The following is a 25,149-nucleotide window of genomic DNA, read 5'->3' as shown; positions in this document are numbered from 1 at the left end:
GTATAGTGAATAGTGAAAATAAGCACCTTTTGTACAAATGCCTCCCTATATGTCAAAACCCTTTACTGTTTCCTAATCTTTATAAGTTGCTTTGGATAAAAGCATCTGACAAATGCCTAAATGTATATGTTGAAGTAAACAATAAAAGTTGCATTTTAATAAAATGTTATATGTTATTTTGTAATATGCTTTTGTAAAGATACATTACACTCTGTCCTGTCAAATTTGCATGTTTATTTATCATTGTAGAAACACTTGATTTAAATCTACAATTTCTTATCCCAGTTTTATGTCTTGTGAGCTTCATAATCGAACAGAGGTAAACCATCAACCATAACGTTGTATTTCCAGTTTTAACCTCATGAAAACATGTTTGTGTGTCTGAATTTTTGTTCATTTAAGAATGATTCTTAAATTCCAAGTCAGCTCTTAAATTTTAATTTAATTCAAAGTGATGGTGCACAATGTGTGCAGAATTTACATCTTAGTGTATGTAGTAAACATTGTTGGTTTGCTGTCCAGGCTTAGGGAGGACTCTGCCCAAGCCTTACTCCCCAGATTACTACTGATGATTATTATATAGACCAAAAAACAAACAGTAGGAGGAGAAGAGGAGGAAGAAGGATGTAGAAAGAAATTTATGTTAAAAATAACCTTTTATAGCTTTGAAATAATACTACACTTAGATGGGATGATGCCGAACTCAGATTAAACAACTTCATATAATTAAAATATATTTTAAAGAAATATAAGTAATGTAAGTGTATGCTTTATATTTCATTTCAACCTGGTGTATACACACTCTGATAAAACATGACAAATAATAAGTTGTTTAAATAAATTTTATAAAGCATTTGTCTACATGCTCAAGGGCGCATTACAAAGAACATTGTAGCAGGCATTTGACAGAAAAAAATGAGCATACATTACACCAAAGATCAAAAGACACAGTTGATGAAACAACAAACTTGAACAGCAGGCGTAAAGACAGATATAAATGAACATAAATCAATGAGAAAACTATTTGTCTTTCTGTCATAACAACTCAAATACCAAATCAAAAACCCTTTAAATGTCACCCATTCAGATAAACTCCTAAATGAAAAGTTGCTAAACCATGATAACTTTTCCCTCTCATATTACAAAAATAGCATTTTATTAAGATCTGAATATTGTCCTCCGACCCAGATTATAGGACACTGGTGACCCTCATGTCTCTGGGCAGCAGACCGACGGACGGAGTCGCCCAAACTTCTTCAGAAAGTCATCTTTAGCCCGCACAAGTGCTACTTCGTCAATATAGACTGCCGCCCTTTTGGCTGTGAGGTAGTACTGCACCTTTCTGAGTTTCCAGCCCAAAATGTACATAAGAAGACCACACACCACAGCAGTAGACCGGCCGACTCCTGCGTTACAGTGAACATACACCGTATGACCGTTCTCCAACAATCCATACAGCAGATAAACCGCCTGAGGTAACATCCGTGCACGACCTGCAGAACGACCACAATGCAAACTTTATTAGATGTCAGCAATGAATAACTCACCACAATTAATAATTCATAATGTTTTGGAGAAAGTGACTATAGTGGACATTAATCTGTCTTCTTCTATGGTCAGTTTTGTTTTCTAGAGACATACTGTCATGGGGAGGAGAACAATGCTATAGGGAACTAACCAACTATAAAAGTACCCAAGTTGTTTAATGGCACAGACGTTTGAGGCTCTCTCATTCCCTTATCTTCTTTGGTAATTGCCATAAACAACACATTACAGTAAGTTGTTCAATATGATCTTGTGTTGACTTCTTTTCTATTTGTGTTTGCATGCTTGTATAAAGACTCAAAACAAGATTACTGATACGTTTCAGCAGCTGGCACAATGAAGACACATGTTAGCTCTGTTACAAAACCTAATGAGCTGCTGACTTCTCTGAACAGCAGGTAGCATTTTCTCTGTGTATGTATTTTATTGAGTCATTTAAAGTAATGCTACTCATTCATTCGTTAAAAAAACTATTCTAAAAACTCATTGGAGACATTAGTCAAGACAGATTTAATGTGACACTTTGTAGTTTTTCAACCTTTATAATATATTTTCAAGACCCTTAAAATCGGTTGAATGACATGTCCACCATAGCCTGACGGGGTCTGTATCGCTTTTACTCGTACTTTTAAACTTGGGGTTTAACCCGAGCACAAAACAAAAAACTACAAAAATCTGCCTTACGGCATACATCACTTTCTCCACTTCCTCAAATTCGGACATGTGAGCGCAACTATCTGTTTTCCTGATGTTTTTCTCATGGCCAAAGCAGAAACTAAGAAAAAGAAACCCAAGGTTTTGTCAGAGGAGACCAGATAAAAAAGGGGAGAGTGACAGAATAAAAAGAAGGACAAGGATCAGTTATATTGGGCCAGTTTGATGAAAGTAAAACCCATGAAATTATATTATATGACACATGACATGCTGAAAGGCACACTTTGTGACCTAAAGAGTTGTCTTCTTTTCCTTTGCGACATCTATGGGCGCTAGACGTAAAAAAAATACATGTCTAGCACCACCCAGTGGCCAAAAAGTTCCATGGTGTGCCTTTAATGTGGGAGGTGTGGTATCAGTCACTCATGATGCTTCAGGATTGGCTGCTTATGTAAACAACAGTATAGCTTGCTTTAAGTCGCTTTGGATAAAAGTGTCTGCCAAATGTGTAAATGTAAATACAACAGGTAGTGAGACAGCTCATTAGGTTTTGATGAAGTGCTATTATGCGAAGGATATATTGGCACACACACACACACACACACACACACACACACACACACACACACACACACACACACACACACACACACACAAAGAAAAACAGACAGACAGATTCAGACCCTCTGTGCTCATGTCTGGGGTTGGGATCCAGATGTAAGCAAGGCCAGAGTCATTGTACAGATACATCATAGTTTCTGGGGTCATAGGTTGACTGAGGTCACGACGGCAGCCGTATGAGTTGTTTATGACATCCCATTCTGTCTGAAAGTTCATCACCGCAGTAACGCCCAGTTCCTCTTTCAGCTTCAGAGTCACATGTTCAACTCGACGAGGGCAGCTGCCCAACCAGACCCGAGGTAAAACCCTAGAGAGAGAGAGAGAGAGAGAGAGAGAAAAATGATGTCATATTGAAGTTGTTAGGCTCAGTGAATGAGTGTTTTTTAACCATTTTTGCAATCACTTGTAAACGAGCTTTAATGGATGTCAGTCAAAAGTTAAAAAGTGAAGAAAATTCTAGTCATTTGAGAAATTCACACCCGAAATTCGCATCATGTGAGGGGCTTCTGCGACTCAGCTGAGACCCAGCCACTCCGCTCGCTTCCTGTAATTATGTTACTACTACAGCAAGGTCCTGATTGGTTAACGTGCACGGAAATCCGCCAAAGTTCAGATTTTTCAACTTGCGCGTTTCCAGGGAAACGCTCAATTCACGCGGAATGCGCCACGCTTACCGCGTGTACCGCGCCGCAGGATGCCTAATCGCGTCTTTGCATTGACTTAACATGTAAATCACCTGTGCTTGCCGCCTCTACCGCGGCTGGTGTAAACGCAGCATACACTCAAAGTGAAACAGTGCTGAAATGTCTTACAAAAGTAATAAAACAACGGTACTGAACCATGAAAATGTGCTAAATGAAATAAATGTATAAATACTAAATATTATATTAATAAGTATTGAAGTAAATACTTTGCACAGGTAACCTTTTGAATGAAATAAATGTATATTATATGTGTAGTCTTGTGCTTTATTTGCTTCTGCTTTAATATTTAATGATTATCTAATCAAAATAACAAAAAAATGTATTGCAGTGAAGACCAAAAAATAACTTTATTCGTTGGATATCTTAATGTAGCCGACAGCTATACAGTTCCCTTTCTCTCATTATTAACTTAAAATATGCAGCTTAGCCGACTAAATCGTGAATAAAGCAGCTGGATATAAAATAATGGGCATTTATACTGTATGCATATATTTGTATGTGATTTTTATGTCAGGTGCGGAAGCACCGATATGTTTTCCCTACAGTATTGTTAACATGGTCCTTCAAAACAATGCCATCAGTTGTTGAAAGCCATGTTAACTCTGAGGGACACCTGTAGTAGTACACTTTGAAATCTTTAAAGAGTGTAAGATCTGATTTTAACTAAGGTGTTTTGGAAGAATAAAGAGTAGTTGCTTGATACATTAGGTGCATTTTTTGCAGATGAAGCAGGCCTTAATCATACAAAAAGATGAAGAGGCAGAAACAAAATTGGCTATTGTGCCATAGTGGAAGACAAAGTCCTCTGGCTGGCAGAATAAATATCTTTTACTGACAAAGTTTTCCTTGCATATGCAAATGCTAAATATACTGCATTACAGTATTAATTGCAGTATGACAGATCCAGCTATGACTATGCCAAAATGTTACATCATAAAGATCCAAAGTTCAGATTCACTTCACTAGTATGCCTCAGTAGATTCTCATTAAATGATTTTATCTGTTACTCAAAGATAAGTTCACTTAAAACCTTAAACACAAAACCAAATCTTCAAACTACATTCACAGAACCTGACTGAACTGATCAAATCAAACAATGGCCTCAAAATCATTTCAGAATCAAACAATGCTTTAAGATAATACACAAAGGCAGTCAATAGTGAATATGTTAAATACACGCTTCAGGTGCTACGTATCATATTTAGACTCAGAATTCATCACGCATCAGCATCCAAAAACTCAATTTTTCCACACATAGCAGCTGTAAATTGTATTTAAATAGGGTGGTTATCTTGTCAGAAGCTGAGCTACAAAACAGATGTTCCTGAAACTTTGGACATGATACCTACCGGGTGTTATAGTTTAGTCTTTGTTGTTTAGTTTTACCTCATGTTACATTGTCTGCACCTTAATTATATCATCATCATCGTCATTGTTATCCCCTGTGTCCATGTGTATTTATACCCTTGCAGGGCACAATCACGCTCGGGCACGGTTCATGGCAACCGTGCCAAATGTGAGCGTGCCTCAAGAGCTCTGAGGCCAGATAATAGAAATGCTAATGAGTGTTTAGTGGTGTGAGAAGGCAGACTGACAGCTGAAGGAAGGCAGGAAGGTAAAAGGCATCAGGTGAAAAGAGAAACACACCTGCCTCCTTCTGAGAGAAACGCATACATGAGATTATTGAGGGTAAAGTGAGTTTGCAGCAGGTTAATGGTCTAAAGAAATGACTATAATCTATCATTTTTTTCTCCAGGCCAGGACATTTGATGTGATATATAATGCAAGGACATTCAGACAGCTTTAAGTGTGGCTTAAATACTTTTTGAAGCTGGTATGCACAGTGTGGAGTGCGAGTAATTCCTTATTTGAATATGTTTGTGTGTACAGTTCCCTAATGTTGGCAAATATGAGCAAAGGCTGTGAAAAAAAATCTTTATTGTTTAACCTTTTGATCTTTTGCTTAAAAACAACTCTGCTCTAGGTGAAAACAAACAATTGCAAACACAACATAGTTAAAAAAATATCTGGCACGCTTGTATTCAATACTTTGTGTTACCTTCCTTCGCCAAGATAACAGCTCTGAGTCTTCTCCTATCCACCTTATGTTCGAATGCAAAAGTAAGTGATGTGACGTATTTCCCTTCTTTGTGCGAGACGTCCATTTCAATAGTCAGCCAGTAGAAAACCAGTGTTGTGTGAGCACACATAAAACATGGTAAATATTTACTACACCTGCCATGTATGACCCAGTGTGAGGATGAAATTAAGAAGTGACCTGATATATCATATGAAGATATATTCAATCATTTCGTGTTGTTGCTTGGGGGTGACGGGTCTTCAAAGTTTAACTATAACAGCACGGAGGCATACCTTTACCATGGGAAAGTCAGTCAAGTGTTTGTGCATGGAATAGACCAAGAATTTGTGTTTTTAACCTTTTCAGGCGATAGTTTAAAATGTCACAACTGTTCCTCTGGCATGAGGTTTTTAAATGACTTTTTAATGGACTTGTTTGAGTTTTTATGGCAACACATTAAGCTTCCCGCGATCCGACAGTCAGCAGTAGTATCTTTCTCATTGTATTATCTTTCTCATCAACACATTGTAACTTATTTGAACAAACCATAATAAACATAACACAAAAATGTTGTTCTTTTTATTTAAAAATAACAAAAGTATGTGCAAACATATTAGGAACTGTTATAAACAAGAACTAATAAGAATTTTATCACTTTTTTTATAATATATAATAATAGCAGAATAAATAAACCAGCTAAATCAGGATATTTTATCAGCATAATATTAGTTGTTTTTAAACAATTATTGAGTTATTGTTCACTAGCTGTGTCAACGAAAGGTTTTACTGGATAAATGTGTGATACAATGGGTGCACATGCGCCACATACACATTTTTGTGCAACCCAAATGTGCATGTATTATGGTTGAAACAAATGTTTTGTAGACATTTACTGCGTTTGTATTGCTATTATGGCATTTCATAATAAACAGTAAAAAGCCAATAAAAACACCAAACTCGTGTCCCTCGCAATACAACTACAATTTAGCTTTATTGGATCACGGAAGTCTTACACAACAAACTTACACAACAAACTTACACCCCATTGGCAGATAATGGTGCTTGTTTTAAGGACAATTTCACTTAAATTGTATATTATTTGTCTTAAAACTCGACTTATTTACTTAGGTCGTTTTGCTCATCAAGAAAAAACACCTTAATTTAAGAATTTTTAGATATTTCTATTGAAAACAAGACAAAAATACTAAGTAAGAAAGTAATTTTTTGCAGTGTAAAAATGGCGGTGCCCACATTTATGTCAAAAATAAGGTGAATAATGGCTGATGAGAGTACATGGCAGGAAATCTGAGCCCATTCCTCCATACAGAATCTTTCCAGATCCTTTAGATTTCCTCTTTAGTTCACCCAATAGATTTTCTATTGGATTTAAGTCAGGGGACTGAGATGACAAGGACAAGACCTTGATTTTGTGGTCAGTTAACCTTTTTGATGTATTTTTTGATCATTGTCCTGCTGGAAGATTCAAACACGGCTCCTTTTAAGCCCTCTGGCTTAAAGGTAATCAGATGTTCATTTAATATTTGAGGAGTTCAGATGCTGCATGCTTATGTGCGTCTGACATGTTTTCTTGTAAATGAGCATTTTTGATCAGGCTCTTATGTTTAAGTTCAGTAATTTCACTTTAATAGCAATGGAAATGTTATTAGTCATTAATTAAAATACCTTATTTTTACAAATATCACTTTTGTCATTTCATTGTTATTTAACAAATTTGACTGTCTTTAGCTGCAAAACCAGCTGCAAGCTTCTGGCAAAATCTTCACCTAGACAAGACATAGTAAACAATCGCAAAATCACTAAAGATGCAACTAGAAACATTGCAAATGTAGCATGAGGTCGGGATTAAGCGTATTTAGGCCAATGTATTTGATGAACATAATACATGCAGAGAACAAAGATCAAAGGTTAAAGAATAAAGACAGTTTTCACAGCCTTCTTTGTTCATATTTACCAAAGGGTACCAATAATAACAGAGGGCACTGTATGAGTGTGCGACTGTGTGTTGTGTACTGCATTGTAATTAGGCAGAGTTGTCAAAAGCAGCTTGTATTTATTATTGGTCAAAGACCTACAATGTGTACTTGACCTTACGGACATAAGGTCTTTGTATTTTACTTGTTGCATTCATTCACCTGCAAGAATTATTTTCACAATCTGCATTAGACATTGTAATAAATGTATACAGCAGTTAAAGTGCCTAGTTGTTACTTTAGCCTCTCTCATTTAATAACCAGACACACAACAATAAAGTAACAAGAGGTTAATGACCTTTTTAGATTTTACAATAATCTAAGCTTTTCTCCTACCCAGCCATAATGACAACAAGTGACAGGACATATTGGGACAAATTTATAATAGCTTGAGTCAGCGCAAAACATCATTTGGCTACTGGATTTACTAAGACACGTCACATGCAGTGAACAATTAGGGATAAAAGACAGGTTTTTGCCATTGAAACTGACCTTACTGCATACACTGTATGCATACGGGACATGAGTGTTAATCAGGTACCATGTCATTACAAAGTTAGGAAAAGCAGGATATGATCCATATAGCTTTCACCAGTTTGTGTTACAGACTCTCTGCTTGAGATCAAGAGCCTCAGGGTTATAAGATGTTATTATCTGTAGGTTTAAGACTTTGGAGTTTTATGCCTTAAGTTAAGTGGAATTTACAGAGTAAATCTAAGTTTAATATCTCTCAATAACTCAAATATTTTACACTTCATTTAGAGGTTTTCTTCATTGACGGTGCATTCATACTGAAACACAAAATTATGCGAAATCTCTTCTGAACATGCTAAGTAGTTTCTGTGATGTGCTGAGCAGTTTTTAATGTGTGTTACTATGATGTACCTCCTTTAATCTAAAGAGATGATTGCACTCAACGACAATTATAAAACTTATTGATTAGAAAAGTAATATTATCTCTTAGTCTTTACACTATACCTGTATATAACAGCAATAATTGTAGCTTTTACAGAATTACTGTAAATATCCAACATTGTTTCAGACTGCTAATATCATAATAGACTGTAGTATCATACTGTAGAAACAACCCATAATGGTTGGAGATGTAGGAGTGAAGGCAGGGGCATACGCCCCAGTATAAATATCATGTTAGTGTGTTCATTTACAATAATAATTGGGTCAATGTCCAAAAAGTGGCGTTTCCCAATTCGGGTGCGTTTTCAACATTCAAAAAAGATGGACGTAGTGTCCGTGACGTCACCCATGGGTTTGTGAAGATCGTTTTTGAAGCTTAAAGTATGCGTTGCCTGACGACACAATCTTGGCCACGCGTTACTTGCAGAAAACCAAAAAAGGGTAAAGAGGCGGGACGTGGGTGAAGCTGAGGTGGCTGGTTGCTGAAACCATGCCCACCTAGCTCAATTCTAGTGACAGCAGTGGCTGTTCAATCGTCACTCAAGTGGTCTACCCCTTAATTATGCAGAAGTTTAAGGTTTAATATAATTTAAAAAGATTAGTTACAAAAAAATTCACCCCCCTCACAGTTGTCATGAAGGGCAAAATAAGCTATACAGAGACTAAAAACACTTTTTGTACTAGGCTGTAAACATATTATTTTATACTGTAAAGTTTGGCATTTTAACATGGGAGTCTATGGGAATTGACTCTCTTTTGGAGTCAGCCTCTAGTGACCAATTGATGAATTGCAGTTTAAGTCACTTCCATATTGGCTTTATCAAAGAGATCGGAAGGTTGCCCCTCAGTTTTCAAACTGAAATAGGTGTTTTTCACCTCTTTGTCCGATTGGCTGAAATTAAGTGGGCGATTCCCAAATTCATTTTTGAGAAGGACGTCTCTGTGGAACAAAAAGAGACGTTTCCCAATTTTGTGGCATTTTCAAACTAAAATAGGTGTTTAAAAGGTCCTTTAGGCAAAGATAAAAATGTGGCTACTTTGTTTCTGTTTTTAATGACCATTGAGCTGGTTTTCTTACACGGATCTGGCAACCCACGCAGTGCTGCCTGCAGAAGTCCAGATGAAGGTATGTGATTGAGGTACTGTACGCTATGAAACATGACGCAACTAAAGTGAATTAATTAATATCGATAACATTATTTTGACTACATCAATGGCTCCTGTACATCTGATTTTTTTGTGCAAAGCAGGCAAAGAGAAAGGAAATATGATGAGGGAGGTAAGAGTTGATAAACAAACTAGTCAGGTCAGTTTTAGATATTAGATGAAAAAGTTTTAGGAAAACCTCTGTCAAGTCTACCGAAATGCATTGTTGCTGAGACAACACATTTGTGTTCTGTACTGTCTTCAATTGTGTATGATAACAATAATTCAATCCTTCAGATATGAAATGAATATTTAATTCACAACCTCTAGTTTAGGACACTACACACAGTGCCAACAGTTGGCAGTAACTGCTGAGAACCTCAGTATTAAATGCATACATGTTTACCTTTCCTAGTACTTGTTGCATTGTAGGGATAGTGGGTTTGGCAAGCATTGTACTGCACACTTCTGCACGCATCAGGCTTTTTTAAGAAAAAGTGTTAGATAAAAAACGGGTGCACGTGCCCGAGTACAGCTCTATGAAGCCAACACAGAAGTAACTTAAACTGCTATTCATCAATGGGCCGCTAGAGGCTGATCCAAAAGGGCGTCAATTTCCGCCTCCATTTTTGGTTAAGTGCAAGTGACATGCGGTAACACAATGATAAGATGGCGACGGCAAGACCCACCAACTATTGGATTAAAAAAAAGCTCTTCACAAACCTATGGATGATGTCATGGACACTATTGACGCTCTCACTTGTATGATGTCACAGCAGTAGGCAGTGCAAATATAACGACACGCCTATAATCTCTCCCACTCTGAAGTTTTACTAAACTCAATGGAAATGATAACCAAGCCAAAGTGAGGTGAGCTGACCCGCCCTGACCCAAAACAAACCGTGGGGTACTATGCAATGGAAAAGCACCATATGTCCATATTTTTTACAGTCTATGATTTATACCAGCCAAGTTCAAAAGCATGCCCTGAATCTTCACTAAAGATAAGTACCAAGTCATTTTTGAAACATGCTGTGGCCACACAATGTGGTTCAAATACAAAATAAAAGTAAAAATAAAACACCCTGTTCAGGTTCTGATCATATTTCACATCACTATATCTTGGCAGGTGGCCAAAAAAGAACAACCAGAGGTTCATCCTTGAAGTTAAAAAACAGTTTAAAACTGGACTTTTAGGTGTATTAACTTTGTCCATAAAGCACAACAAAATAGGACACAGCAAAAATGAAAAAAAAAAACCTGACGGATCAAGAAAAAAGCATTGGACCGGCAAAACTTGTGGTCTTGCAAATCCAGCTGCTCCTGGTGTGAGTTGAGATCGTGTAGTGGAAGAAAACCTTGTCAGAGCCTTAATGCACCACAAATGCTGGATCATATTCTAGATTTGTTTCATATAAATTTATTCAGTCAATAAGACTATGATCTCTGTCTCATATAATGTAAGGAAGGATAAATGTAGTCACAAAGACCACCCATAGCCACAAGGCAAGATTCTGGGACTGGAAGTAAATGAAAATAAACGTAAAAATGTATGCTTGTCTTTGTCATCATCATTCACATTATTCATCAAACACAATATGGGGTGTTGATGGGTGAAAAGAGGACAAAAACACGAATGAAAGAAAGCAAGCTGTTAGGATCAACTGTCAGCGCATACAGGTGTGCCTAGTCTCCAATATAGCCAAAACTACAGACTGACAGCAGAAGGTCTGGACTCCATAATACCCATCACTGCCTAAATTACTGACTACCATCTTACTGACATGTAAAGTAAACAATCACAAATTGACATTGTTTTAGAAAGACTGTTAAAGAACGTGACATACATGTCTCCAAGACATCCTGTAGAATTCAGATCGACTTCGAAACTCCTCAAGTGTTTCCAATTTTGTGTGCCTCATGCTTTAGATGTTCATCCAACGGTCAGTGGACATGATGTCTGAGGCTGAAAATACTTTTTGTCTTATTTGTTTATAGAATCAGGCTTGACCTGAATGCATTCATGCCACCAGTGCCCAGTAGAGCATCAACAACAGTAAATCCATCCGGCTTTTGCCACTGGTCCATAGACCCTATTAGTGATATGCTTCTGCAAGCCTTTCCTTTGTGTAAATACAAAATAAACAAACAATAAATAAGAGAAAGTGGCTAGAACTCTACAAAAGACAGTTAGACATGAAAAATGTATGTGACCAGCATAAAATAGGCAAATGTCATAATTAGGGCTGTCAGTGTTAATGCATGCGATTAATTAATTAATCATTAATGCGTTAAAATAATTTAGCACAAACGATGCATTTACACTTAACAATGGCAAAAATCTCTGCCTGAGTTTGGGTTGTCTGATACACGCAGACCACCAACACCAAGCGCCCGGGCTTGATCCATAGCTTGTGTTCAGGAGTTGTTTAGTGCTTTGTGGACTGATTGGCATGAAAGTATGGTTTTCTTATAAATAATCATAGAGTTATCTTTTCTGAAGCTCTCCATGCCATAAAGCATGAGCCGACTTATGATAGCAGTTTCTCATATTACTGTTTCTGTGTCACAAAATGAAGTTTTGAGATTATTTTATGTGAGAATATCTGGGTATAATCTTGAAATTTGCTGTTGATTAGTACAGACCTAAAAACATACCTAAGAATTTACAATAAACTCAAGCACAATAAAAATACATTTATTTCATCAGGCTTGATGAAGATCAGTTGATCGAAACGTTGCAACGCAACTATCATTACATTTTTCAGCAAGCAGATAGTGTGCGGGAATTGCATTTTGTATGTTATGAGACTTTTTGTCGTCTTATCCTACGCACACTTCAGGTGTGCGACGCTAATTTGTATAAGCTATGGACTAAAAACCTCACGTACGTCATATATTTATGACGAAAATGTCGGATTTTGATATCAGGAGGCATTGTAAACATCCAAAAAAAGAGTAACCAATGTATTTACGATCATTTAGGCAAAACTAATCAAACAAGCTAACTGCTAATGACCATAACGGTGCATGTAATAACGTTTTACGTCATGTAAACTGGACTGTTTTTACACATATTTGCTTTTTTAGTCAACAGTAATGGTTTCATAGATAAATATGTTAATACAAACCTTGTTTATCCACATAAATCTGTCCGTGTAAAAACCGCAGCCTCTCCACACCTGAAGTAAATTCAAACAGCACTGTGCACCTACCCAAGTGCTGAGTAAATTTGACCAATCATTTGGGTTGATGCGCCACGGGAGGGCATTTTTGAAGACACCTACCCATATTTAAAAGGTAAAGAAATATAACAAATTAAGATAGGATGAACAATTTTTTTCCCATTTTGTTTGTTTGTTTAAAAGCAGAGGGTCTGTTCTTTCATTTAATATATTTGTATGTTTATATATTTATAGAAGAAAATTTTTCCTGGAAGGCATTTTGTGAAACTTTTGTGAAAATTACAAAAAATGCTGGTGGGTAACTTTTTTTAAAAAAAAGGCTGGCTGGTGGGGAATGAGTTAAGTCTATTATTGTTTATTGAGGTAAAAGTTAAATTCCATAACTTACATTTATATACTAAATACATTAACATTTAGGCATTTAGCAATCTTACAAAGATTAGACAATGTAGAAAATATGGTCAAAGCATTGTTTGTATTTCAGTGGAAGTAAAAAACCTGAACTTGTGAACAAAGTAAAAATTCACTTACATTTAATTAGTCATCTTGAAACACAGCAGAATTGTAAATGTCTTTTTTTCAAGGTTTTAATTTTTTTATATTCGTGTGATGATCTGTACCCCACTGTCTGTCCATGAACCTTCTGAAGTAAAGTATCAACATAAGCCCCTAATTTAAAACATTAATCAAGTTAATTAAAAATGTGTTTGCTTTATAAGAATTTGTGTCCTTTATGTTTCTATAAAGTACTGTAGTGATCATTTTAGCAAAAGTTTTAAAGGTGTTGAGCTGGTTTACTTCTCCATCTATGATATTTATCTCAGTCTGGTGTTTTCTGTAGTTTTATTATTAGTTGTATTGTGCATTACTATTCAGTGTTTTTTATTATAAAGGGAGAATATGCAGTCTTTGTAAGCCTTTGTAATCTTTCATCAAAATGTAATAACTTGTCGTGCCTTTGAATGAAATTTCATTTTTGACTGATGTCACAATTTTTAAAGGAACAGCGCACCTTATTCTGAGATCAGAAAACACAACACACACACACGTTTGTTTTTATATATCCGTAGACTTAATTACTTTTAAACTGTATGTTTCCCTTATCTCACCCCCAAAACCTAACCCTCATAGAAATCTTTTCCCTTTTTTACACTTTCAAATAAACAACTACAGATCTGAGCAGTGACTCATTTAAAATCATTTAACAGGTATGCAAACGTGTCACCTTTCTGTGAAATTCACTGTTTTGTATCGAAAATAGGTCATTCTTGTGATTCGTTTAGATCCGGCGATGAGTTTTTGAAATGGGGTTGGGGGGCTTTGTGACAGGGTCGCAGTACATTCGATTATGAAAATCATGTTCAGCTATATACTTTATAGTCACCTTATTTGCTGACGAAGTTTAAGCAGCCTGTGCAGAATGAGTGCACATTCTCGCAGAGAAGAATTGTGCTTAAGTCCACAATTGTAGTTAAGTGCTTAATTTATCCAGAGTTGTTGGTATTTGGGCTGTGAATAGTCATTGGGATGCTTTTGTGTTAGTTTTAAATGTCCATTGGGTTGTTTTTTATACATGAATCTGGCAACCCTGGCTGTGCACTTACGCAGACGTTTGGTTCAGATAATACAGTATATGTACATAATATTTTAATCAGATTGCAATGTTTAGGGAACATGTACACTGTACTGTCATTACCTGCAATCAGATTGAATTCAGTCGGAAAAAATGGGCATGTAAACATAATTTTTAGATATAGTCAAATTGTGCAAAGAAAATGCATTTTCTAACATGAACAAACATAGTTTTCCAGTATTATTAACTCTTGTTTATGTCAGTACTCAGTGCAGTTATTCATGTTAGTTTGTGGTGCATTAACAAATGTCAACAGTTTCAACTAAGATAAAAAAAAATGATTAGTAAATGCTAAAATTAATAAGATTAACAATGAATAAATAATTAATATAAAGATTCAAATGAAAATACCAATAATAATTGATATATATATATATATATATATATATATATATATATATATATATATATATATATATATATATATATATATATATATATATATATATATATATATATATATATATATATATATAGTGTGTGTGTGTGTGTGTGTGTGTGTGTAATAAAACAGACAGATATTAATGTACACATACTGAGAGAAGTGGATGGCCTGCTGTCCCGCTATACTGAAGTAAAAGTTGGTGGTGTGTTTCATCTCATCTGTATGGCCAGTCTCTTCAATCCAGTGACCAATCGGGTGGCAGTACACACCGTCCACCATGTTACTGTCGTCATACATGCAGTATCTGTCGTGATGCGGCCCGTTGCCTAACAACAGACACAAAACAGACGCACAGAACATTACATAAACTGTGTCAGAATTCGAAGGCTGCGACCTCCAAAGGCTGCATTGAGTGATTGCACCACAGCAGTGGGACACAGACAGAAACGCCTGTGTTTTGTCCCGCTGGCAGGTTTAGTGGGAGGGAACAGCAGGGGTCTCATTTATAAACCGCGTGGGGCTGGAAACGTGCGTACACCAGTTCCCACACAAAGTTTGTGATCTATTAAAAAATGGAAAAATGTGCTTACAGGGTGGGATATGAGGATGATTCATGTACGCACACTTGCAGGTGATCTGTGATTTATGCAGGGAATATTGCTTTGTTTTATAAGTCTTAATATTTTTAGCGTATGTCACTTTTGGCTTTTGTGCTTACATAGACTTTTAGTAAGGATCTTATGCACCGTTTTATAAATGAGGCCCCAGGTCTTCAAAGGCCGAATAATGGACACATTTTGCACTTAATAAAGCCACATACCTTCTATGTAGATATCAGAGAACAATTTAACAGATTAGTGAAATGCATTCTATGGCACCTTTTACTAGAAATATAAGAAGCCAAATTTTGACTTTCAAATTTTTAATTCATAAAAGTTGTGCTCATCTGTGACGACTAACTTGTTGGACAAAACGTGTAAGTGTCATAAACTTTTGTTAAACACAGAGCTTATTTTTTGCAATAATCCAAAAGTCTATAGGAAAAATGAATGGTCTTTTTGGTCAAGGGAACCAGTGTCCCGCTAACTTTTGGGTTAGCCTACAAAAATATGTCATGTGTGCAGCACTCTATTGGCACTCATTGACTTTGACTTAGCAATGTGTTATATTTTATTATAAAGTGAAATAAATTATTCTGATTGTGTAAAAGCAATGTACCTAAAATATTCTTCCCATTTGATCCACAATTTCAATCCTCCAAATTTCTTATCAAATCAACTAATGGCCAAAGCATGGTTTAACCCAGAATTTAATTTTGCTTAGCTAGCTGTATTTCAAAAAAAAAACATCTTTAATCCAATTTATACTAGGAATTTGAATCCCAACAACGTTATAAAAATAGTTATTAAGCATTTCATTTGAGATTTCAAACCCCCTAAAAGGTTGTGAACTACACAATTGTTACTGTCTCCGAATATTAAACATTTTTATTGCTTGAAAGCTTTTAGAGAAATGTCAATTAAATTAGACTCTCTGGTCACCATGACATCAGGTGGATTCAAATTTAAAAGCTGTTTCAAAATAAACTTAATTTAGCTTTTTAATTTCACATTATTTTGACGGTCAAGTCATATACTTGATTCCTAATATGATTATAAATAGCAATGAAATAAGTCCTCACGCTTACAAAAATGTACTAGCAGAGTAAATTATACCAAGAAACATTTACCGTTGGTGCTCTTATAAACACTTCAGCCTAACATGAGCACATGTGCTGAAAAAAAGAGGACATATGGGTGCCTGAACTTGTGTTCATCTCAAATTCACATTCATTTTAAGAGACAGTAGGGGGCTTCACTATTTGTCCATCATTTCTCATCATACCCCGCTGCTGTCGTCATCTCTAATGCTGAACTGCAGCCCACACAGAAAACACACTGACTCACAGCATGAACAAAATCTCTTACAGTCACCATCTGAACCTACATCAGACACTGCTGTTTAAATATAAGCTGGAGTCTTCTTTGAGGTTTCTAAAACCTGTTTGAAGTTTGGCACAACGCATCTTAATCCATCACATTTTAAATGAATGAGCTGAAAGTATAGGGATGGACTGATACATTATTTCTGTACAAATATACCTGGAATGACATCTAACGATAGCTTTGCTTTTTACTCATTTACATTTTTTGTTGTGAAATCCTATTGTAGAGCTTTTGTGTGTTATATAATCTGCCCTGATTATCTGCTATTTTTAAACAATCGGCCAATGTCCAATAGTGTGAAAATTAGCTTTTATCTGCCTATACCCATTTGTAGGCTGATATACTGTATCAGTGCATCCATAACTTGTGATGTATGGCAGAATAGAAGATTTTCATTCATTTTAGGGGCAGATCACATTTTGCTCAGCAGCCAAAGTGGCTAATGTTTTCCAGTTACTAGCCACTCAGCATTTTCACTGGCCACAATTTCTGTTGGAAAAATACATTTACATGATTAAAGTTGACTGTGTGTGTGCTCAGAATCCATCAGTGCTCAAGCTCTCTATCCATACGGTGCGCTGGGCGCAGGGAATGCTCATGGGAGTTGTAGTTAATAGTGTAGTTTATACTTTTACATGACTTTTAAGAAAAGTACAATAAAAAAAAATGATATTCAACCCACCAATGGCTAGTGGGATTGGCCATCTAACCCACCACTACTGAAATCTACCAGCAATTGGCGGCTTGGTGGGTGTTAATGTCAAGCCCTGATTGCATCGCATGCACATCGTGACTGTGTCACTCCCTATTTGAGCTTGTTTGCTGCATGTCTAATGTAAAGGAACAAGCCGACATTTTGGGAATTTTGCTTATTCACCGTATCCCCCACAGTTAGATAAGTCCATACCTTTCTCATCTCCGTGCGTGCCATAACTCTGTCTGATGCACGCTAGCCTAGCTTAGCACAAAGGCTGGAAGTAAATGGCTCCAGTTAGCATACTGCTTCCAATAAGTGACAAAAGATTGCCCATGAATAGAGTGACTAAGCTAAAGAAAGTCTCAAAAAGTTGGAATAAAAGCCTTCTTAAATTCTTCAACAAACATGTTTTTTGTACTTCTTTATGGGTGAGTAAATGACAGAATGTTATTTTATGGATAAAACATCCCTTTCACATTTAACATCAAATGCATCGATTAAACTGACATCTCACAAGCAGCAGCTGAATTATTTCCTGAACTAAAATCAGTCCACACTGTATCATTATTTTCTCTTAAATGTCCATTTGCAGAGGACAATAAGTGCTAATCAAAGGCCGTCTACTGTTTTGCATCCAGCTGATATGCTCAGATGAACAGAGATGAACCTCAACATAAAGACCTTTGATTCACATTTACTAAACTGAGGCTCTCTCAGAATCAATTCACCTGCTGTGAGGTGCGATCAACAAGAATCATTTCAATCAACACAACTTTCCCCTAATCCAAATCTCTGCTGTTTTATTAATGACACAGTCTGAATATACAGTACAGCAGCAAACAATGACTCAATCAAAACCTTGGCCAACAAACAGCGCGAGCACTGAACCAGCAGATCACAGATTTGTTGCACAATGTCAAATCACTTTTAATGAGAAAAATGATGGAATGAGAAAGAGCATCTCGGGTTCCCTCACAAATTAGGTCATGAACAAACTAATTAAAAGATGCTGATGAGAAATCCTTGAATGTTGCTTTATTTTCCAACAATCTGATATATTCATTAGCTCAATGGAAAATCTCTTTAACATAAGTTTTTTTTTATTCCAGACGTTCAGTGTGAAATCAGACTTATATTGGAGGTTTTTTACAACCTATATACTGTACAGTACATGTGTCCTGGTGTCCAATCTTCATTGATTTCACGTCTCATTAGTAAAAGCAACGCGTGAAGGTTGAATTAGCAGAACAAAATCAGCCACACATAAAATATTGCAATACAAACACAATAATGGGAGACATATCTAAGTTCAAGAGGACATTTCACTGACAGACATTAACTCTCATGTTTCTACTAAAACTGTAGTTTCAATTAGTCAATATTCATTGTCAGGCTGTTATAACGAAACCTTTAGTCAATCATGCCAATGCCAAACATCAATATCACTGGTGCCATCAGAGGAAATCTTGAGCTGTGGACATTTTAAAACATAATGTATTGTCCTCTGATGAGTCGACCTTTATTGTCTTTCACACATCAGAGAGACTTACAGTATGGAGAAGCACAGAGGAATCTCATCACCCTGACGGTACATTCACATGGGGTGTAAGCGTTAACGCTTAACAGAAGGCTTGTCTGAAGCGTGGCCAACAGCTAATTACGGTGGCCTCAACCTATGCTCCGGTCTTCCATAAACGTAACTGGCTGGCTCTGCCTAGGTTATTTGTATAAGGTGATCTGATTGGCTGACATGCGCGTTGCCGCTTGAAAAGTTGAGAAATGTTCAACTTCTGCCGGGAGCAACGGCACTGACGCGGCGCCGACGGATCCACAATTCAGTTCGGCAACGCATGACGCCACCCAACTGAAAGGGAAGCGTTAACGCTTACGCCTGTCGTGACTGTTGAATGCACACAGAGTAAAGCACAAGGATGGATCAATATCACAACATTCCCCATGCTGGACTGACAAACACTACTGAACTTTTCTGGATGACCATGTACAGGGCTAATACGGGACATTTGGCAGCCCTAATGTACACCCAACTGTTAAAACATTTTAGGGTCGTCAATCAGGATAATAATACGCAAATACACATGGAAAAGCTGGTCACAGAGCAGTTTGATGAACATGAAAGTAAATTTGAATATCTCTTATGGCCTTGCAAAGCTTGGGAGTTTTGCAGGAGCCAGTAAGGAAATGTTTTGCCCACCAGTATTACGTAGAGACCTGTTGACCGCTTTGCAGTAGGCATGGCTCAAACTCAAAGTCATTCCCAAATGAACTGATGCTGTATAGGCAACAACTGCATACTGGTATCGGGTATCGGCCTCGATACCACATTTTCTAAAACTCGTAAGTACTCGTACTCGTTAAAAATCCCCCGATACCTGGAATCGATACCACGGTCTAAGAAATGTCTATGTTTGAGCGGCATGTAAGGGGTTAATGCCTCTTGTGTTGTCCAAAGAGGCAGAGTTTACAACAAACTGGAAAACTAGTCCTTTGTTTTTTGTTAAATTATATGACTAAAGCTGTTACCTGTAAATTTAAATCATGTTTTTTTATTAAGTACTCGGTATCGGCAAGTACTGAAATGCAAGTACTCGTACTCATATTCCAAAAAAATGGTATCGGTGCATCCCTACAGTATACATATACAAGCAATTTTGTACGTAAGGCCAACTTAGATAAATATATATTTTTAAACTCTATTAGTGTAATCCTAAATTTTACAGAACTAGGGAGCAGAAAAATGGTGCACTCTAAAAATGTCTGCGCTATTTTTGACCCATAAATGGGTAAATATTGGAGAGAACACATGCTGGGTTAAAAATGACCCATTGGTGGGTTGTTGTTATGCAATTTTAACCCAGCAGTGTGTTCTTTCCAATATTTATCCATTATGGGTCAAAAATAACCCAGCCATTTTCAGATTGTGTTACCAATGTCTGGTAAAATTATGCAAAACAGAAGAAAGCCTATAAAATAAGAGACAGAATTGCACCAGATGACAGCACACAAACAATCGTGACATTATAAGCTAAAAAAGCCCATTATGAGACTACGTCACTTATGCTGAATGTCATGGAAAATTTCTCTTTAATTATGGAGTTCTGAATGAAGGTCCAAGAGGAGCTTGTTTGTCAATCACATCACAGGATTATGAACTTCTGTTTACTTCACTACCCTGACATTTCCTCTGGCAGACCAGCAGCAGTCCAACTCCACCTTTATTTCTATACATTTATAGTCCAGGAGGAGCATTTAAAGCTCAAATCATAAATGAGTAAAATGTGAGATTTCAACACAATAGGTTAACATGCAAACAAATAATCTGTTTGCAATCATATTGATGGCTCAATCGGATTGAAAAGCCTTAATGTAAACAAATTCGAATGAGGTTGATCGGATGCAAATTTCTATTGTATTGAAAGGTGTGGTGTACTCCGATCTGTGAAACGATCATAAGGAGAAAAGTATACATGTAAACGCCTCAATAGTAGTATTTTCTCAATTGGATGCAAAAATACATTGTGCACATGCACAGAAAAATTGTGCTTTATTTACCTCTTATTTACGTATCGCATGATTCTCATAACAGAAACATGCATACGCTGTACATTCTTCAGCGTTCATGTCTTTCATAACATTACATAAAGCAATAAAATGGCGTTGTGCCTTTTCTTTGCCTATATCTGAAAACTTTTTAAGAATAGGAAAACATTTTTCCAACTCAACTTTGTACATTTAATCAGAGATAAAGTGTGAACTCGACAATAGATGCTGTGTGCAGTGTTGCCAAGTCCTCTGCTTTTGGGTGGACTTCAGATTTGGGCTACTCTTAAACTGTTTCAGCGAGGTGATTTTTTTCTGCGGGTTTAAGATGAAAGGATTTCAATGATTAGTTGTTGGTTTTTGGGCGATGAATAGTCATTGGGATGCTTTTGGGCTAGTTCTGAATGTCCATTGGGTTGGTTTTGATTTGCGAATCTGGCAACCCTGGCTGTGCACTTGCGCAGATGTTTGGATGGGATTATATAGAATGCACACGTAAATTAATATGTTAATCAGATTGCAATGTTTCGAGTACATGTAAACTGTACTGTCATAACCTTCAATCAGATTCAATTAACACATTATTCACACATAAATGTCTAAACATAACTAATCACTAAGACTGTCAGCAAGAATGGAGTTCAGGTTTGGAGAATGCATGAAAAGAGAGAGGAATAGGTCAAGAGAAAACAATAGATAATATATTAGTTTTTAAAAGGGATAGTTCATGCCAAAATGAAAATTGACTTGCCCTCAAGTTGTTCAGGTTTGCCTGCATACATTTTTTTGTTCTGCTGAACACTAAGGCAGATATTTTGAGCAATGTCTGTAACTAAACAGTTTCTGAGCACCATTGACTTCTAAAGTTCCTTATTTTTTACACTTCTGCATCTTTTTGAAGCTTGAAAAAGTAATCACGATCCACGTCCATTGTAGAGAGAAAAAACGGGATATAAAGAATACTATGGAAGTAAATGGGGCTCATAAACGGTTTGATTTCATTCCTCAAAATACCGTCCTTCGTGTTCAACGAAAGAAAGAAATGTATACATGTTTGTAACAACATGAGAGTTAGTAAATGATGACACAATTTTCATTTTTGGGTGAATTATTCCTTTAATAAAATATTTTGAGGTTCCAAAGCACAAAGCAATAGACGGTTTAAACGACATGAGTAAAGTTTTATTTTTAGGGAGAACTAAACTTTAAGAGACAGTAAACTGCAGTTTTCAGTGGTTAAACTTGAAACATCCGTGACCTTTTAGGTCTTTTATAAATCACAGACGGTTTCTGAAACATCACCGCCACCCAGTGTCCCAAATCATTCATTACAATTCAAATATTTAACTCTTGATGATGGTCTATAAACATTAAACTGATATATGTCTTCGTGATATCGTTACGTACCTTCCCAAATGTAGTTACCGGCGACCCGCTTAATAAACTTAAACCACAGTGGATCTGTGTACGGTTCAGACAGAGGAACTTGTACGACCCACAGGCACGGCTCACAGGTTGACAGAACCCCGCGGCTTGCTTTCATCTTTACGGCTCGGTTCGGATCCCAGTGTCCCATCTCCGGCCGAGAGCCCAACACAAACACCTCGATATCTAAACAAGACGGTGTCAGGATGACACCAAACCTGAACATAAGCATATCCTGCGATTCACAGAAGACGCAGATGTCCTGTAAACGACGTGAATCTATCAACCTCTGACATTATAAACGACTAGACTAAAAATACACACGCTCCTCTGCACGTGTACACCGACAAATACAGGAGCTGAGATGGGACAACTCTGCCTCAGAGATTAAACGAACTCTGTGTAACTGTTTTGCAGGGTAAGTAAACAGACTGTAAACAAGATGTTCAGTGCATACATTTGACAGTTAATTTACAAGTGCTGCTGCTACTATTGGCTAGTAGTACTACCACACTAGTAAAGTATTGTAAAGCGAGTCTTCCAATAGGGGGCGCTGCGCAGCTCAAAATGCAGAATCTTCGTGTAATTATATTCAGCTTTCAGTATATTTTTGGTCTAATTGTAGGTGATGGGAGAAACGAAGCTTTTCGAAACTTCGAATCAATTTAACCAATTGCTTCGAAGATTGATTCAGTTTCGAAGCGTTCATTCAATCATTCAAACTAACTCTGATGCACATAAACAAAAAGTAGACAAAATGCTAGCGTTATTAGTCAGAAGGATGAATGTTTTATGAACTTGCACAATAAAACTGCCCCGAGTTTTTCTAACCAAAAACTTAAAATAAATAAATAAATAAAAATAAATAAAATACAGAGGTAATAAGCGACTTATGTAACATTCATTGTAATCATTATACAAATTCACAAATTGGACACTTTTTTGATTATTAATTTTGTTAGTGTTATAATTAGGTAATTAAGGTCACAAAGAAAATTGTTTAATTTGGGAACTGTTGACATTTATGAATATAATGTTTTGCCATTAAAATACACACATTTCCTATATATTCTATATTTGGTTTACAATGAGAAAAATAACAGAATATATCACACATAGTTAAATCTATGTTCAGGTTAGATTTTGAACCCAGAAACTTTGATAAATCAGACCAAAATTCTTTTACAAGGGGGCATTTGAAGAAAAGATGATCAACTGATTCAGTGGCAAAATTACAAAAAGTACAATTCAAATTAGTGTTACTAAATTTAGATATAATCTCATTAGTGGGGTAGATGTTATGCAAAATTTTTAAATGTAATTCTTTAACTTTGTTGGGGACACAAAATGTATAAGGTAGTTTCCATGCTTTTTTCCAATTAATTTTATTTATTAAAGAATTCCCAAAAATTTACCCCTCGGAGTGATTTTTTTCTTTGACTGAAACACATTTCTTATATTTCTGTTGCCAAATTTTGGGTCAAAAATACTCTTGTTTTCAACTAAAAAACTCTGTTCACTTTTTACAATTTATTTAATAATAAATGACATTTCATTAAATGAACAAGACCAATAGGTATACTGTAGCTTTAACTACTGTAAGAAATTCCTTATGGACAATTGGGAAATTGTATTTAGACATGAAATCATAGTAAGAGTAAACATTCCCATGTGAATCTAACATATCACAAAGATAATCAATACCTTTCTCATGCCAGTTCTTAAAAAAATTGACTTGTTCTTTACTAAGTGAATCATCGGTTTTCGAAACGTTTCGAAACTAATGATACGGAATGCGCGGAAGCAAATGCAGGTGAAAAATACAATGTTTATTAAAAATAAACAAAGAGACAGATGACAGATTAAATGACCAGGCAGGAAATGTCCAGTGTTGTTGGCAATGGTGACGAAGGACTACGGTGGTAAGTTGGTGACGGTGATTATTGAGTGCGGCGTTGGTGGAGTGGTGAGCAGTGGTGAAGATCCAAACTGAACACGGGAACATCCACACGAAGACGACGACGACAATAAACAATCCAACTTGAAGACACAGTATCTACACAGAACGACACGGAGAACCAACTAGTGTTGCGTTCGTCAACGAAAAGTATGACGAAATTTAGTCATCAACGAACCTTTTTCACATGACGAAAACGAGACGAGATGAGACACAACGAAAATGCTGGTCATGTGAAGATGACTATAATAAAATGTGTAATGCATAATTGTTGACGAATAAAACGAGACTAAAAGTGGTTTACAAAATAAAAACTAAGCTAAAATGTCCTTCATTTTCGTTGACCAAAACGAGACGAGACGAAATGTTATAACGTTATTTCGTCTTTTACCCATCCCAGCATCTCCGCGCGGCTGACTGCAGTTGATCACGTGTGTTGGTGGCGCTGCGCAGATCAATCAAAACATGAAAGTACCGCAAGAGTGAGTAGAAAGCATGCGGAGCAGTCTGCTCTCGCGATGCTTTGATATCATACGCCTCCGTTTGCACATTAATGGGCATTTCAAACAGATTACGCGGCAATCGCGAGTGTTCCTTTTCAGTATGAGAAGGGGGGGGGGGGTTACAGAGGTCAAGCGGTGTTGTTCCACACGCCTTGCTCGTGCACC

The 25,149-nt window shown here is 36.6% G+C and overlaps 1 protein-coding gene across 1 annotated transcript; it reads right to left on the bottom strand.

Moving 5' to 3' along the window:
* Positions 1-703: 703 nt before the first annotated feature.
* epm2a (EPM2A glucan phosphatase, laforin) lies at positions 704-22,972 on the bottom strand. Its single transcript, XM_065286546.2, has 4 exons — positions 22,507-22,972; positions 15,011-15,185; positions 2,883-3,127; positions 704-1,493 (listed from the first exon to the last, which is right to left on the bottom strand). Exons 1-4 carry the CDS (start codon positions 22,754-22,756, stop codon positions 1,210-1,212), a joined length of 954 nt encoding a protein of 317 aa, XP_065142618.1. The 5' UTR covers positions 22,757-22,972; the 3' UTR covers positions 704-1,209.
* Positions 22,973-25,149: the final 2,177 nt, after the last annotated feature.

The sequence above is a fragment of the Paramisgurnus dabryanus genome, chromosome 21 (genome assembly GCF_030506205.2).
Source record: "Paramisgurnus dabryanus chromosome 21, PD_genome_1.1, whole genome shotgun sequence".
Classification (NCBI taxonomy): Eukaryota; Metazoa; Chordata; class Actinopteri; order Cypriniformes; family Cobitidae; genus Paramisgurnus; species Paramisgurnus dabryanus.
This window is presented reverse-complemented; position numbering and strand designations above follow the sequence as displayed.

Bases quoted from the DNA above. Each gene is read 5' to 3' on its own strand.
- epm2a (XM_065286546.2), bottom strand. From the start codon at position 22,756: ATGCTTATGTTCAGGTTTGGTGTCATCCTGACACCGTCTTGTTTAGAT. The intron at 15,186-22,506 runs GTACGTAACGAT...GTCTGTTGTTAG, and splicing joins CGGTAACTACATTTGGGAAG to GCAACGGGCCGCATCACGAC. The intron at 1,494-2,882 runs GTCTGAATCTGT...GTCGTTCTGCAG, and splicing joins CCCAGACATGAGCACAGAGG to GTCGTGCACGGATGTTACCT.